The sequence below is a fragment of the Lonchura striata genome, chromosome 9 (assembly GCF_050655825.1).
Source record: "Lonchura striata isolate lonStrDom1 chromosome 9, ASM5065582v1, whole genome shotgun sequence".
In the NCBI taxonomy this organism is placed as follows: domain Eukaryota; kingdom Metazoa; phylum Chordata; class Aves; order Passeriformes; family Estrildidae; genus Lonchura; species Lonchura striata.
In genome coordinates this window covers 6,042,415-6,055,348 of record NC_140711.1, presented here as the reverse complement: position 1 = coordinate 6,055,348, position 12,934 = coordinate 6,042,415, and the positions used below count along the sequence as shown (strand labels likewise).

At 47.8% G+C, this 12,934-nt stretch overlaps 2 protein-coding genes across 6 annotated transcripts in view; both read right to left on the bottom strand.

The window, feature by feature from the left end:
- Positions 1-11,750, bottom strand: part of PAK2 (p21 (RAC1) activated kinase 2) — a 48,563-nt gene extending 36,813 nt beyond the window's left edge. For 2 of the 4 annotated variants that reach the window (XM_031505669.3, XM_085587608.1), the window contains exon 1: positions 4,911-5,074. The gene's annotated coding sequence lies outside the window, so the exon portion shown is untranslated. Of the gene's footprint in view, positions 1-2,575; positions 2,727-4,910; positions 5,075-11,624 lie in introns of those variants that run through there. The other 2 variants (XM_077785597.2, XM_021552684.4) reach the window with 2 other exon arrangements.
- Positions 6,399-12,858, bottom strand: PIGX (phosphatidylinositol glycan anchor biosynthesis class X). Of its 2 annotated transcripts, XM_021545447.4 has the most exons (6): positions 12,773-12,858; positions 12,176-12,239; positions 11,625-11,757; positions 10,667-10,880; positions 9,335-9,435; positions 6,399-8,286 (listed from the first exon to the last, which is right to left on the bottom strand). In XM_021545447.4, the coding sequence occupies exons 1-6, from the start codon at positions 12,837-12,839 to the stop codon at positions 8,143-8,145; spliced, it is 723 nt and encodes a 240-aa protein (XP_021401122.4). In that variant the 5' UTR covers positions 12,840-12,858; the 3' UTR covers positions 6,399-8,142. The 2 variants fall into 2 exon arrangements, with proteins under 2 accessions (XP_021401122.4, XP_085443735.1); XM_085587609.1 differs by having other exon boundaries at positions 12,176-12,858.
- Positions 12,859-12,934: the final 76 nt, after the last annotated feature.

The window sequence follows — 12,934 nt, the reverse complement described above, 5'->3', positions numbered from 1 at the left end:
GCCAGAAACACTCCGAGGTTGTTACAAAGCATTAGTGTCAGATCACTCAGCAACATTCCCAAGCCAAGTTTAACATCAGGAATTCCTTTTCCAGCAGCCAATTCCCTGACCTGCATCCCCACATGCAGGGACTTTGGGATGACTGGAATAACTGGTTTGGGGTCAGGGGGATGGCAAAACCCAAACTGTGGCTGGTGCCACTTGCCCAGGTGGCCCCAAGGAACAAATTCATGGTCACGTATTTTTGCCAAAATTAATGCCAGCAGGTGGATTTAATGTCCTGGTAAAACCTCAAGCACTCAGCTTATTTAACACAAGTATGAAATACCCAGTTTACCTTTAAGTAATGGTTTTGAATTTTAGAAGTTGCTCACTTTCACACATTTAACGTAACTTACTAAGCAATTGGTTATTTTTCACCATGAAGCGGGTCATTCACGAGCTGAAGCCCCTGCCAATGAGCTATTTCCACAAAAATCTGCCCAGCCAGGAGCCCAAATCCCCAGATCCCTTTAAACAGCCTTTTGCTGAAGAGAGGCTTAGGGGAAAGATAGTGTCATTCTTCCAGGTTCTCACTTTACTGGAAATCTTTTCAAGAGGAAATAGGTTAAATATTCAAAGGTGACTTTAAAAAGCACCTTCCAGGAGCAGCTTTTTATTGCTTTTGTCCATGAGATACCTCTGCTAGCTAAAGCAGTTCTAAAATGACTGTAAATGAAAAACTAATACAATGTAGAGTAGAAAGCATCCAATTTCTAAAATAAACCCCATACTATCAGATAATTCTAAGTTTACTCGTTAAAGAAGCTGTGGGAAAGCTGACAGTGGGTACACACTTAGTCAAACATCCAGCACCTAAACAGGAAGCAGAAAACTTTAGTGGGGGGGAAAAAAAAAAGTAGAAGTTGAACTGGAAAAACTTTTCAGTGTATTTCCATTCCTTACTACACCTGCCAGCTGCCCTCACTCTCATTCACATGATGTTAAATCCCTCTCTTAACACTGAGCACCACTTAAATCACACACCACTGCCCCAATATGTTGGCTCCTTCCCACAGCTGCTTCTGTGTCAAATCAAACTACAGAATTAAAAATATCAAAGTAACTCCTTTCAAGATATGAACCAACTTTTGCTAATTAGCTGAGAGAACAGTCCTGACCTAAGATGCAAATATCATTCAGCTTTGGGCTACAACAACACCAATGCTGGGTTCAGATTTTTTGGGAAACAGTCATCTATCAATTATACAAAGCCCTCAGTATTTCCATGAGTATTAAAAATATTGTATTTCCCTAGTAAAATGTATTCATTCAAACAATTTTAAGCACCAATACAGCAGTAGAGACTGAAGTGAAGATTTTTAAAAGCATTTTCAAATTTACGAACAGAAATTAGATATATCCATCTGCGAGTTTCAAAATCCAGTTGTTTTACCTGAAGGTAAAGAGCTTCCTCACCAATTTGTGGAGCATTTCAATGTACTGTAACCTTTAGAGAGCATGAGGAATTCCTACTATGAATTCACGATGTATCTAACCAGAATTTATTTCAACAGAAAAACTGAAAATCAGTTTTAGGTCATCTTCTTAACACTTACATTCCTGCCTGCCAGATGAGACATTTTCAAGGCTTGGTTAAACCCCATTTCCAGCTGAGAAATTATAAAGAAGCTGAGAAAACATTAAGAATGATCCACTTAAAAAAACAGCAAGTCAGATAGAGAACAAGAATCAAAACCAGCATTTCCAGCTCTCAGTGGCAGACACTGCCAAAATACAACCACTGGAAGTGTGTATTTTCTTTTTAAAGGAAACAACTTTAACAGCTTTAGGTAAAATTGTGCTCTGAGTTCTCACAAACCCTGAATAAGCCTGGAACTAAGCTCGAGCTCCATTTGCACTTCATACCAAGTGGGTCACTAGGACATTTCTTCTCACCTGAAAGCTCTACTACTCTTACCACCTGCATTTAAATGCAAATAAGAGCTTTCAAAAGTCTTATCAAGCTCAAGACACAGGAAAGCACAGCGATAAGAATCCTGAGGCCTCCAGGGAACACTGCAGAGTTTCCTTGCTAAAATGAACAGTGCCCTGCCCAAGGGCTTCTTGTCCTTTGCCCCCAGGTGAGTACTCTGGACTCCTCTTCCCCAGCTCCTCCTGCCAGCTGGCAGGAGATGCTGCCTCCTCCATGCTGCCTTCCTGCTCACATTGCCCTTGCCAAGAGCAGAACCAATCCAGCTCGGCATTAATTGGACTTTTATCTTTCCTGGGAGCCAGCTTGGCAGCTCAGCCTGGCACCCAGGCTACCTCTGGGAGGGCAAGCAGCAACCTCAGCAGTGGCAAGCAATTTCAAGGCACCTGCAAAGGTTCAGTCCCTGGCACTGCCGGGGCTGGCACAAAAACCTCTCTGAGAGGACAGCGTGCCCTCCAAGCCCAGGGCCAGACACGTTTCATTCAGGGAGGAGGTGCCTGCATGGAAACTGAAAATGGAGCATGGCACATCCCAGCCCCAAGGAGTGCCTTTGCTTTGATCCTGCTTCCAGGAAAAGAAGGGAAAGCTCCACAACCAACTTACCTCTGCCAGGATGAATGGAAGCCAGGGTGCCTGGCTGCTCACGTCCCCTCCTTCCCTGTCACCAGGCCCTGCTCCATCTCCCCACGGGTGCCTGGGAGCCTCAGCTGCCTCCCAGAGCCGTGTCCCGGGGTGGGAGGCAGGACTTGGAGCTCTGCTGCTGCTGTCCCTGGGCCGGGCCATCCGGAGCAGTCCCTGTGACTCTGGGCTTGTTTGCAGAACAAAGAGCTGCTTCACACACACGTCAGGAACCGTGTGTGTTGTGAGCAACGAGAAAACACTGGCACAAACCTCAGAGCACGGAAACCTCCTCATGCACAAAACAGATAAAAGGAGGAAAAACCCAAACAAAACCAACCCAAGACAGATGTGAGGGCTCTGAAGCAGAAGTATCTTACTAATAACACACAGACCTACTACAGCTTTCCTTGTCACAAGAACAAAACCTGCAACATCAAGCAACACCCTTAATTATGAAGTTATTTTGAAACCAAACGTGCTTGAATCATTTCCCCCTTTAAACACAACCAGAACGTTGACCAACAACAACCCAAGTTTTAAAACTTGGGATTTTAAAAGGGTATTAGTTTAAAATGTGCCCAAGATTGGAGCTGCCTTACATGGTTGAAGCATCCACCCACCTACCCCAGCATCCAGCCCAGAGAGGGAGCACGAGCAGGTGCCTGCAGCAATAAACTCCCACTGTTGGTCAAAGGTCCAAGGTGTATCCCAGCACAAATCTCATCCCAATAAATCTGCCTCTGACAAGCAGCTGTCCAGCAGAGCACAAGCCTCAGATGCACTGAGTAAGCTGCATGGTGATATAAAGTGCAAAATATACAGAGCCAATATTCCACAGTTAATGGCCTGGCATTTTTGTTTTAACAACCACCTCTGTACAAAGACCAGACAAATTCCATATGCAACTTAGCACAGAAAATCCAAGTTACTCTCCCTCAAGCATTTGTGTTCTGCCCTCCAGAACTGCAATATCCAACCAGCAAACTCTAGAGTGAGGTGTTTCCTGCCTCTAAAATACATTACCCAGAGCATTTTGTTTAAAGAGAGCTTTTACTATCTCAAAGATTCTACTCAAAAGCTCGTAAAACAACAACTTTGCATTTTTGTATTTCTACTTTCCTTCTACTTTATTTCAGTCTGTATTAACCAAACAGTTCCTGGTAACATATGCTTTAACCAGTCTCCACAATATCCCCGTAAATTTAATTACTACTGTCTCTAAAATGAATGAACTGAAGCACAAAGTAACTAACCCCAGTTTTTTTAAGGAGATATCACTCCAGGACTCACATTATGAGGACACTCCAACTGCAAAGCAAATCCTAGCCTCTCTAGAGCGGGCGTTGCTTCCAAAACTACCCCAAAAAAAAAGGCAAAACTTGAGAATGACAGAAACGATAAAAACTTCACAATTTAACATGTTTGAATTGCACCTAACACTGCTATTACTGCAGGACCTCCAAAGCAATGTTTATATTACATATACAGACATCACTGGCTGTAGGGCAGCTCGTGAACCGGTTTATTTTGGCTACAGCAAAGCACAACCTTGCTCTACGAAAGCAGCTGATGAACTCTCTGCTCCAAAATCAGCCTTTGGGCACTTGCCACATGGACCAGGCTACCTCCAGCTTTACTCTCCTCGCTCCCCACTGCCATTAACCCACTAAGAGAACATTTGGATCAGATATTAGCAAGAAATTGTTCTCTGTGAGGGTGCTGAGGCCCTGGCACGGGGCACCCAGAGAAGCTGCGGCTGCTCCATCCCTGTAAGAGCCCAAGGCCAGGCTGGATGGGGCTTGGAGCAGCCTGGGACAGTGGAAGGTGTCCCTGCCCACGGCAGGGATGGGGCCGGATGAGCTTTAAGGTCCTGGCAGCACCAACCCCGCTGCATTTCCGTGACTCGAACCCATCCTGCCTGGCTTTCTCGGGACAAGCACGGAGACCAGCCGCGGAAACTCGGCAGAAGCGGCGGGCGCGGAGCCCAGAGCAGCAGCAGCAGCGGCAGCTTTTCCCAGGCCGGCCGGCCGCGGCCCGCCGGGGCTCTGACAGCCCGGGGGCCGAGCGCGGCTCTCCCGCAGCACCGGGCCCGCCGCCGCCGCCGCCCCCGGGGCTCGCCCGCGGCGCTCCCGGCGGCGGAGGCCGAGGCGGGGCCCGCAGGAAGCGGGGCCGAGCGGCGGGGCCGGGCCGGGGCAGCGGCGGGGCAGCGAGGGAAGCGGCGAGCGGCGATCCGCGGCCCGGGCGCGCCCGCCGCGGGCCCGGCCCCGGCAACGCACAAAGGGCGGGGGGCGCGGCCGGCAGGTGTGAGCGGACTCACCGGGTGCGGCGGCGCCGCCGCCTCGGCGGACGGACGGACGGAGGGCCGGACGGAGCGGGGCTGAGCGGGACGGCGGCGGCGGGACCGGGAGCCGGCGGGGCGGCGGCGGCGGGGCCGGAGGGGAAGCGGAACCGCCGCGCGTGGCCACAGCCCGCGGGGGCGGGGCGGAGCATTGCCGCGGGGGCACCGCCCGCCGTGCGCCGGAAGTGAGTCACCGCAGGGCATGACGGGAGTTGTAGTCCGCTCCTTGCTGTGGGGAGTGTCTTTTATACCTGTAAACTATATCTAGTATTTATGGTTCTTTATTTATAAATATATATATTGGTTCTTTATATCTATATATATTTTAATATCTATAAATAAAAATAATATATATTATTTATATATATTTAAAATAAATATTCTAATTATAGAAATACAAATAATATATATATTTCTATATTTTTAAAATATATAATATATATTTTTTTAAATATATATTTCTCTGGACCACAGTCAGAGAAAAACAAGAGAGCCTGAGAGCATTTAAAAATTAATTATATTTATAGTACACATGAATAACATTTATATGACGTGGTTTATAATAAATTATATATATATATATATATATATATAAAATGTGTGGTATAATAATTTATATTGTATCTATAAAATACATATATTTCATTTATATATGTTATATACATTTTATATTCCTCCCCATCCCTCCTCACCTCTCCGTGCTGCCTCAGCCTCCCACCCCCAACCCCTCTCAGCTCCAGCTCATCTGCAGAACCCTGACTCCCCTCCCACCCTTGTCTCCTTCCCCAGGCACAGCTTTTAAGGAGCATTTTTTTTTGTTGTTGCTGTTTTTTGGGGGGGATTTTTTGTTTGTTTTTTTTCTTTGTTTTTGCTTTTGGGGTTTTTTTTTTTGGTTTTTTGTTCGCTTTGTTTTGTTTTGTTATACCCATTTCTTTGTGATTCAGAAAGCCTTAATTCCCAACACGGCCTTTAATGCCCCATCCCCTTTTCTATCCTTGCTCTGATTCAGCCCTTACACATATTAAGGATGGGGATGTTTGTGTCCAAGCCTTTTGGCAGTGTTTTCTTGCCAAGAACTCCTCAACACCTCGTTCCTGTCTCCAAAACTGCCAGAATTCTTCCACAGGATTTACAGCTCCTCCTCTGATTTCTGAGATCCCTCTGGGGCTGGCACTTGAATCCTCCTGCATGGCACACCTGCTAAATTCTGTGCTGCCTTAGTGACAGCAGTTTCTGCTCTGAGAGAGAGATTCACTGGCAATTTCCTTTGTAATTAACACTGCTATGGTTATCAGACTTATTTACAGTTTGTAAGGAAAAATGTGTCTGCTGTATTTACAATACAGGTGCTGTGGATTTAAAAACAAATATTTGCCACAACAAAAACCACCCCTTGTGAAGCTCTGCCATTCTTCTCATATTTTACATTAATCAGAATCAATTACTTAGGTTCAGTTGGAAAGGTGATTGACAGCAATCTTGATATATACTTTATTTCCATATTTTTCCACCTGCAATATTTTTTGTTTGCCCCGAGTACATTCCCATTCTCTTTCCCTAGGTTTTGTCAGGGATGTTGATGTAGCTGAGGGATTCAACCTGTGATTTTCAACTGGTGTTAAAAAAACAGGCAGTGAAGTCCTGTCCCTCAGCTCTGGCAATCTGGGATGTTGCCATTCCAAGGGTCAGGCTCCAACAGAGTTACCTACAGAGCACAGAAACAAACTTAGCCCTGGAAATTAAATATCCCACTTGGAGACAAGTGCCACAGTGCTGGTCCCAGTGCTAGCAGGGCTGAACAGCCCAAAAAAAAAAAAAAATATATATATATAATTTGTATTTATATATTTACTATATATATTTCTCTCTGATTGTTCCCAACCTGCCACGGAAGCAGTCACAAAGAGTTCACTCTGTTGAATTCCAGCAGGAGAAAGATGCCCAAGGGACATGGATGAAAGGCTGCACACCGAGCCCTTGAAAGGAATTTTCGTTCACCCCTCGCACACACACTCACCCAGATTAGCTGCTCTGAGTAATTTACTCGAGGTTTATCAGGGATAAAATGCATTTTCTCCACGCGGGGGTTACCGTGGGCTCCCAGTGCCACCTACTGACAACTGCAGACAGCACCCGAGCTCTGCTGCTCCAGAGCCTCTCGGCTTTTCCATGAGGTAATTTCCTCTCCATTTCCTTCTATTTATCAGCTGTCCTGGAGATTAAATGTCCATCTTCTAAATATTTGCTTCTAGTCACTATCCTGTCCCTCACTTTCATCTTCCAAGGGTTTCTTTCCACTCATGAAATTTTTTCAAATTTTCTAAACTCTTTCAATTCTGACCAATTGTTCATCCTGAGAAAAGGAGGTTCAGGGGAACCTTCACTCTCTAAACTCCTGACAGGACATGGAGCCAGGTGGGGGTCGGGCTCTGCTCCCAGGGAACAAGGGACAGGACAAGAGGAAAGGTTCAGGTTGGATATTGGGAAAGGCTCCTCTTGGGAAGGGCTGTCCAGCCCTGGCACAGCAGCCCAGGGCAGTGGCGAGTCCCCATCCCTGCAGGGATTTCACAGACCTGTGGATGTGGCACTTGGGGACATGGGTTGAGAGTGGCTTTGGCAGCACTAGGGGATCTTACAGGGCTTTTCCAACCTTAATAACTCTGTGGTTCTAATTAGGCCAAGAGCAGCCAATTCCTCAGAGTCATTAGCATGGGAGAGATTATCAACGTGTCCCAGGTAGGCACAGAATGTCTCTTCACAAATTCATACATAACCCATCTGCACAACAAGCTTAAAATCCAGAAATTTTAATGATTCAGTAATGTTTTTCATACCCTTAATAACCAATCCCTGAGTCAAGAAATACAAACACCACTGCAAGAGGTACTGAAAGCAAGCTCTGGGCCAGGAGGAGGGAATAGGAGCCCCAAACCCACCAATGATTGTTGCCTCATTGCCCACAGCAGTGCTTTCAGCTTTTTGAGGCTTTTTCCTACTCTCCATCTGCTTTGGATATTGACAACACATCCAAAATGTCTTCTGGGCTGTGGAAGCCATTTGTAAACACTATGAGCCAAAGGAACTATAATGCTTATGGGAGCCTTGCACCCCCTAAGATATAAACAGCAGCAGGGTGGGATCCATTCAGGAGCCCAGTGCAATCTGCAGCTGGTTGTGCTGGGCGGAGGTCAGACATTCCACATTTCCTCAGTCACTGTGAGAAGTGTCCATACTTGCAGGCAGCAGCCAGGATGAGGCCAGAGCAGAGCCCTGTGGTGAGCAGGGTCAGGGCACACACCAGGGAACTGTGCTCCCTGAGCCCCACAGGAACCCTCAGCATCGATTCCTCATATGCCTACAAAGAAAAAAATAAATACATATCACTCATTTGAGCTGTTTCTTTTTGACTGCAAACGAGAGGATGAGGAACCAGACCCTGATTTAATTAGCCCTTGGCTAAAGCTTCTTTTGAGATTCGGTATCAGAAGAAGGATGGGAAATCTTTTAATTCACAGCCACTGCTGCACTGCACAGCTCAGGAAATGGATCTGCTGCCATCTGTATCCCTGGATCTCTGCTCCTACTCCAGCCACTGAGGGAATGTCTGGAATGCTGCAGGGAGAGCAGCTCCCAAGGTGAGCTCAGATCACGAAGGAGACAGATTTCTCCAGAGTGAACAACCATTTAGTTTTTTCATTGATGCAGGAAGCTGCAAAATGTTTATGGACAACAGCTACAGAGGTACCAGTGGTCTGCAGGTATCTTAAATATAGGAAGGCACATGTGTTACAACAATAACAGACTATTTTATTATATAAATTAGTCTAATTTCTGAATCTCTACACTACCATGGCACTTTGGAACATCAACCACAGTTGTTGGCCACACTAAAGATCCAACTTTCCTTGGTTTTGAACACAAAAAGAAACTTCACCTTTTCCTAAACAGTCAACCAAGTAACTACCAAGCAAACAGGAGTGGCTTTATTTTGGATGTTACTACTTAAATCTTTGCAGTTTTACCATTACTTTAGCTAGATTATCTTCTACCTTGCTACTCCTCTGAAGCACCAATGTTGTAAAGACTTTTCTTAATTTGGCCAGGGCCAATTATATCCTAGGATTCCAAGTAAACTAGTAAAGGAAAAAAAAAAAAAAGATCAGGAGAGCAGCCATATTAAAGGGCCAGAAGAGCACAATCCCTGTAAACACAACGGAAGGGCAGGGTGACCCCCACTAAAAGACAGTCAGAAAGGAAAAAAGGAGCTGACAAAGAAGGAACCATCCAGCTAGTCTCTTAATGATTAATTCCTGTTAGGAAATAATTCTAAAAATTAATCTTGAAAGGTGTTAATCACAGAAAAAAGGCAGCAGTTGTTAAATAGAACCAGAGGGAGAACTCACAGGTCTGTGTTTTGTGGTGTGCCACTGACAGGGACTGTTGGTGTCAGATGAGCAGGGAGTGTCCACTTCAGCAGGTTCCCAGCACTCTGCAGACAGGTGCCCTAGGGAAGGCATTCCTGCATCACCAGGAGCCAGGCAGGATAAGCAATCAGCCTGCAAGCTTTTTCCAAATAAGGGATCTTTTCCTCTACAACAGCTCAACAGAACCTATTCCCTGGGAGCCAAGTGGTGAAACACCTCTGCATGGCCAAAGTGACACTGGGCAGTCTTTGCTGTGGATTTTACAACTCTTCCCTTCCTGATACAGCAGGTACCCAAGAAAGAATCTCACCTGTGTGGTATCTTGCCCATTCTGTCCTTATCAGGGCAAAGGATTCCTGGTTAGCCTGCAGACCCCTCAACTTTAGCCATGTAGTTAGAATTTTTCACCAAAATAACTAAGTCCCCAAAATAAGTAAGGCCATTTGTCTTCTTGGCCTCCTGTCAGCACACAAAAGATCTCCCTTCCAATACTTTAAAACCTTCCCCATTAATCATTAATAATAAATGTTTTCCTGCTCATAACTAGTAAATGTGCCAGGAAGATTTAACACCCCTTTTCTAAGTGACCAGGTAGTCCTGCCTGTCCCTATGCTTATCCCAGAAAACCATTGCTCAAGTAAAGAAAAAGGACTTGAAAATCATTAGTGTGCTTGACTTGGCAGGAATGATTTTGTGAAGGGACACAAAATTTGTAACAAAATTATAGGGTTTCATTGTTCACATAACTTGAAATATTAATTGTAGTGGATATCAGGTGCTTGTTTCACCAGAGTTTGAGACTCCAACCATTCCAAGCTTCAGGCACAGTTTCCTACATTTCCCCTTTATATAAAGAGAATGCAGCAATAGTGTTAGAAGCCATCTGAATACTTTGATTACTCTAAATAGGTGACAGTGGCTACTGAACACACCCTGCACATCACCAGCTGCCAAGGGAAAAATGATCAGAGCAGGAGCCCTTTGGCAAACCAGGCCCTGCTGGGATGGTGACAAACACGGATCATGACAACTGCCACGTCTTCCAGCTGGAAGAGCCCAAGCAGCACAGGGGTGCAATGGCAGCAGCACAGCACAGAGCAGTCTGTGACACAGAGCAGACTCTGACACAGAGCAGACTCTGACACAGAGCAGTCTCTGACACCCCCCTGCCTTTGGCCAGCCCTCAGCGAGGAAGACAACGAGGTCTTTATCAGGGCCACGCCTCCCGCTTACGTTCCCGCAACTACCAAGAGCTCCATCTCAAACACAACCAGATTCGGGCTGGCCCAAGAGCATCAATGAGAATCTCACTGTGGCAGCAGCAGAGCAGCACCTCTGGGCTCTGCAGAGCCACCACGGCCTGGCGTGTCCCGCGGGCGGGCCGGTGGTAGCGCGCGTGCACGGGCACGGCGGCGCCGAAGCAGCGGGAGCAGCGCGCGTCCGGCTCCAGGAACAGCAGCAGGACAAGAGCCTCGGCCAAGTACTCGGGAGCCTCCACGTCAGTGACATCAGGAAATAACACTGCCTGCAAGCAGGGAGAGATACAGGAGCGGTTTGATGGAAATCAAAAACCATTGCCCTCCCTCATGCTAACACTGAGATGCATTTTGTGGTCAGGATGATCAAGTTGGGAATTCCAGCCTTAAGCTGTTCCAAAATACCTTTTCAAGACTGTCCTATGTGTGGAAAGTTCTTAGTGTCACTGTGCCTACAGCCAGACCTGTGAGGTGTCAGCTCAACGATGGCGTCAGCAAGGCCAGTCCTGCACCCCAGGCATGCCAAGGGCAGGAGCTGCCCACAACCTTTGCACCAATGTTTTAGACCAATCTAAGCAGATTAAAGCCACAGCCTTTGTACATCTCTCTAATGTGAAGCAAAGACTGGACAGCAGAACAGAAAGCTGGGATGGAAACTAAACTGGGAAGCTGCTCAGTCCAAACACACAGCACGTGACTTAGAGCTCACCAGCACCTCCTTGGGGGTTTCCCTTCCACCTTCTGAACCCGAGGCCCTCTTACCACAGCTGATCACCTGAGGCTAAGAGAGGAGCAGCAGCTCCCTGGCTCATCACCTGTGTGTGAGAATATCAGCAGCACCAGGGGATGCCAAGCGAGCTGAGTTACAAAGAGACACCAGAAGATTATATGGTTTGGCACCTCCTTCCAGGAATTAATCAGCTTGCTTCAACGAGCCAGAAAATGACCAGACAATACAAGGCCCCGAGTCCTCACCTGACTCAGTGCCAGAGCTCGTGGTGCTGGGGCATTACCTTTGTCAGATTGTGCTGCTGCAGCGTTGCCAGCTCGTAGGGATCCACGTAGATTCCTGGCGGCAGATGCATCTGAGCTGCCACTGCACATCCTCCTGCATCCTCCCCCAGCTCCACCTTCACCAGCAGGTCCCTTCAAACAGCAACAGGAGCAAAAAACTTACACCCACACTTCAAAAGTGTGGCACAAGACCCCCAAGAGACATTTCTCAGAAGAGATGAGCTCTCACACTGAGTGCAACTAATTCTGACCACACTTCCCTGTCCAGCCTTCTTAACCTCAACCCCACATCCACGGCCAAAATGAAGTTTCACTTCTTTGTTAATGTCTCAGAACCACCAATGGCCTCCAAAAAAGTTTTAGAAAGGGGCCTCCTATTTTCCCTCCACTGCAGCTCGTTAATCCCTTGATCCTGTTAATGCACTCCTGACACATTCCCAGGGATCACAGCCCAGAGAGCTGATAGGGCTGCACAAGAAAAGAAGAGAGGCTCTTCCAGCAGAAAATCCCGTGGCACGTTATGCTGATGGAGGGCAGGGTGAGGACTCACCTGTGAAACCCCTCTTTCAGGAGCTCCTGTGTGACAGTGGTGTCCCGACAGGCTGCCTGTACATCTAAGGTGACACAGAGCCAACAGTGTAACAGCACAGCGACCACAGGGGCTGCAAAAACTTTATAACTCACAAACCCCTCATCTGCAAACCCCTTCCCTGAAGAAGGGAAGAAGTAATTGACTGTGATCAAAGCAGAACAGATTTCTTGGTTTGGGTTGGAAGAGACCTTAAAGTCCATCCTGTTCCAACCCTCGGCTTCGAGCAGGAACCTCCCCGGGACCAGGGCACTCCAGGTCTGTCCTTGAACACTTCCAGCCACAGCCTCTCTGGGCAACCTGTGCCAGAGCCTCCCCACCCTCACAAGGAAGAATTCCATCCCAATATCCCATCCATCCCTGCCCTCTGGCAGTGTGCAGCCATTCCCCCTTGCCTGTCCCTCCACCCCTTGTCCCCAGTCCCTGTCCAGCTCTCCTGGCGCCCCTTTAGGCACTGGGAGGGGTTCTGAGCTCTCCCTGAATCCCTCCCTTTCCAGGTGAGCCCCCCCAGCTCTCCCAGCCTGTCTGCAGAGCCCCGCGGTCCCCGCGGGTGCTCACGGAGGGCGCAGAGCAGCGCGCCCAGCGCGGCCCCGACCCGCACCGGGCCCCGCCGCCCGCCCGCCATGGCGGCGCTCCGCACGGCCGCGCGGGCTGCCCCCGCGCCGCCTGACCGCGCGGGGCCCGCCCACCCCTTGCTCCGCGGCGCCGTGTCCCGCAGGC

Coding starts and splice junctions, on each gene's coding strand:
- PIGX (XM_085587609.1), bottom strand. CDS start 12,555: ATGGAATTCTTCCTTGTGAGGGTGGGGAGGCTCTGGCACAGGTTGCCC. Junction 9,436..10,666: donor GCTGCTCTGCTGCTGCCACA/GTGAGATTCTCA, acceptor TGCCTTCCCTAG/GGCACCTGTCTGCAGAGTGC. Junction 8,287..9,334: donor ACACCACAAAACACAGACCT/GTGAGTTCTCCC, acceptor TTTTCTTTGTAG/GCATATGAGGAATCGATGCT.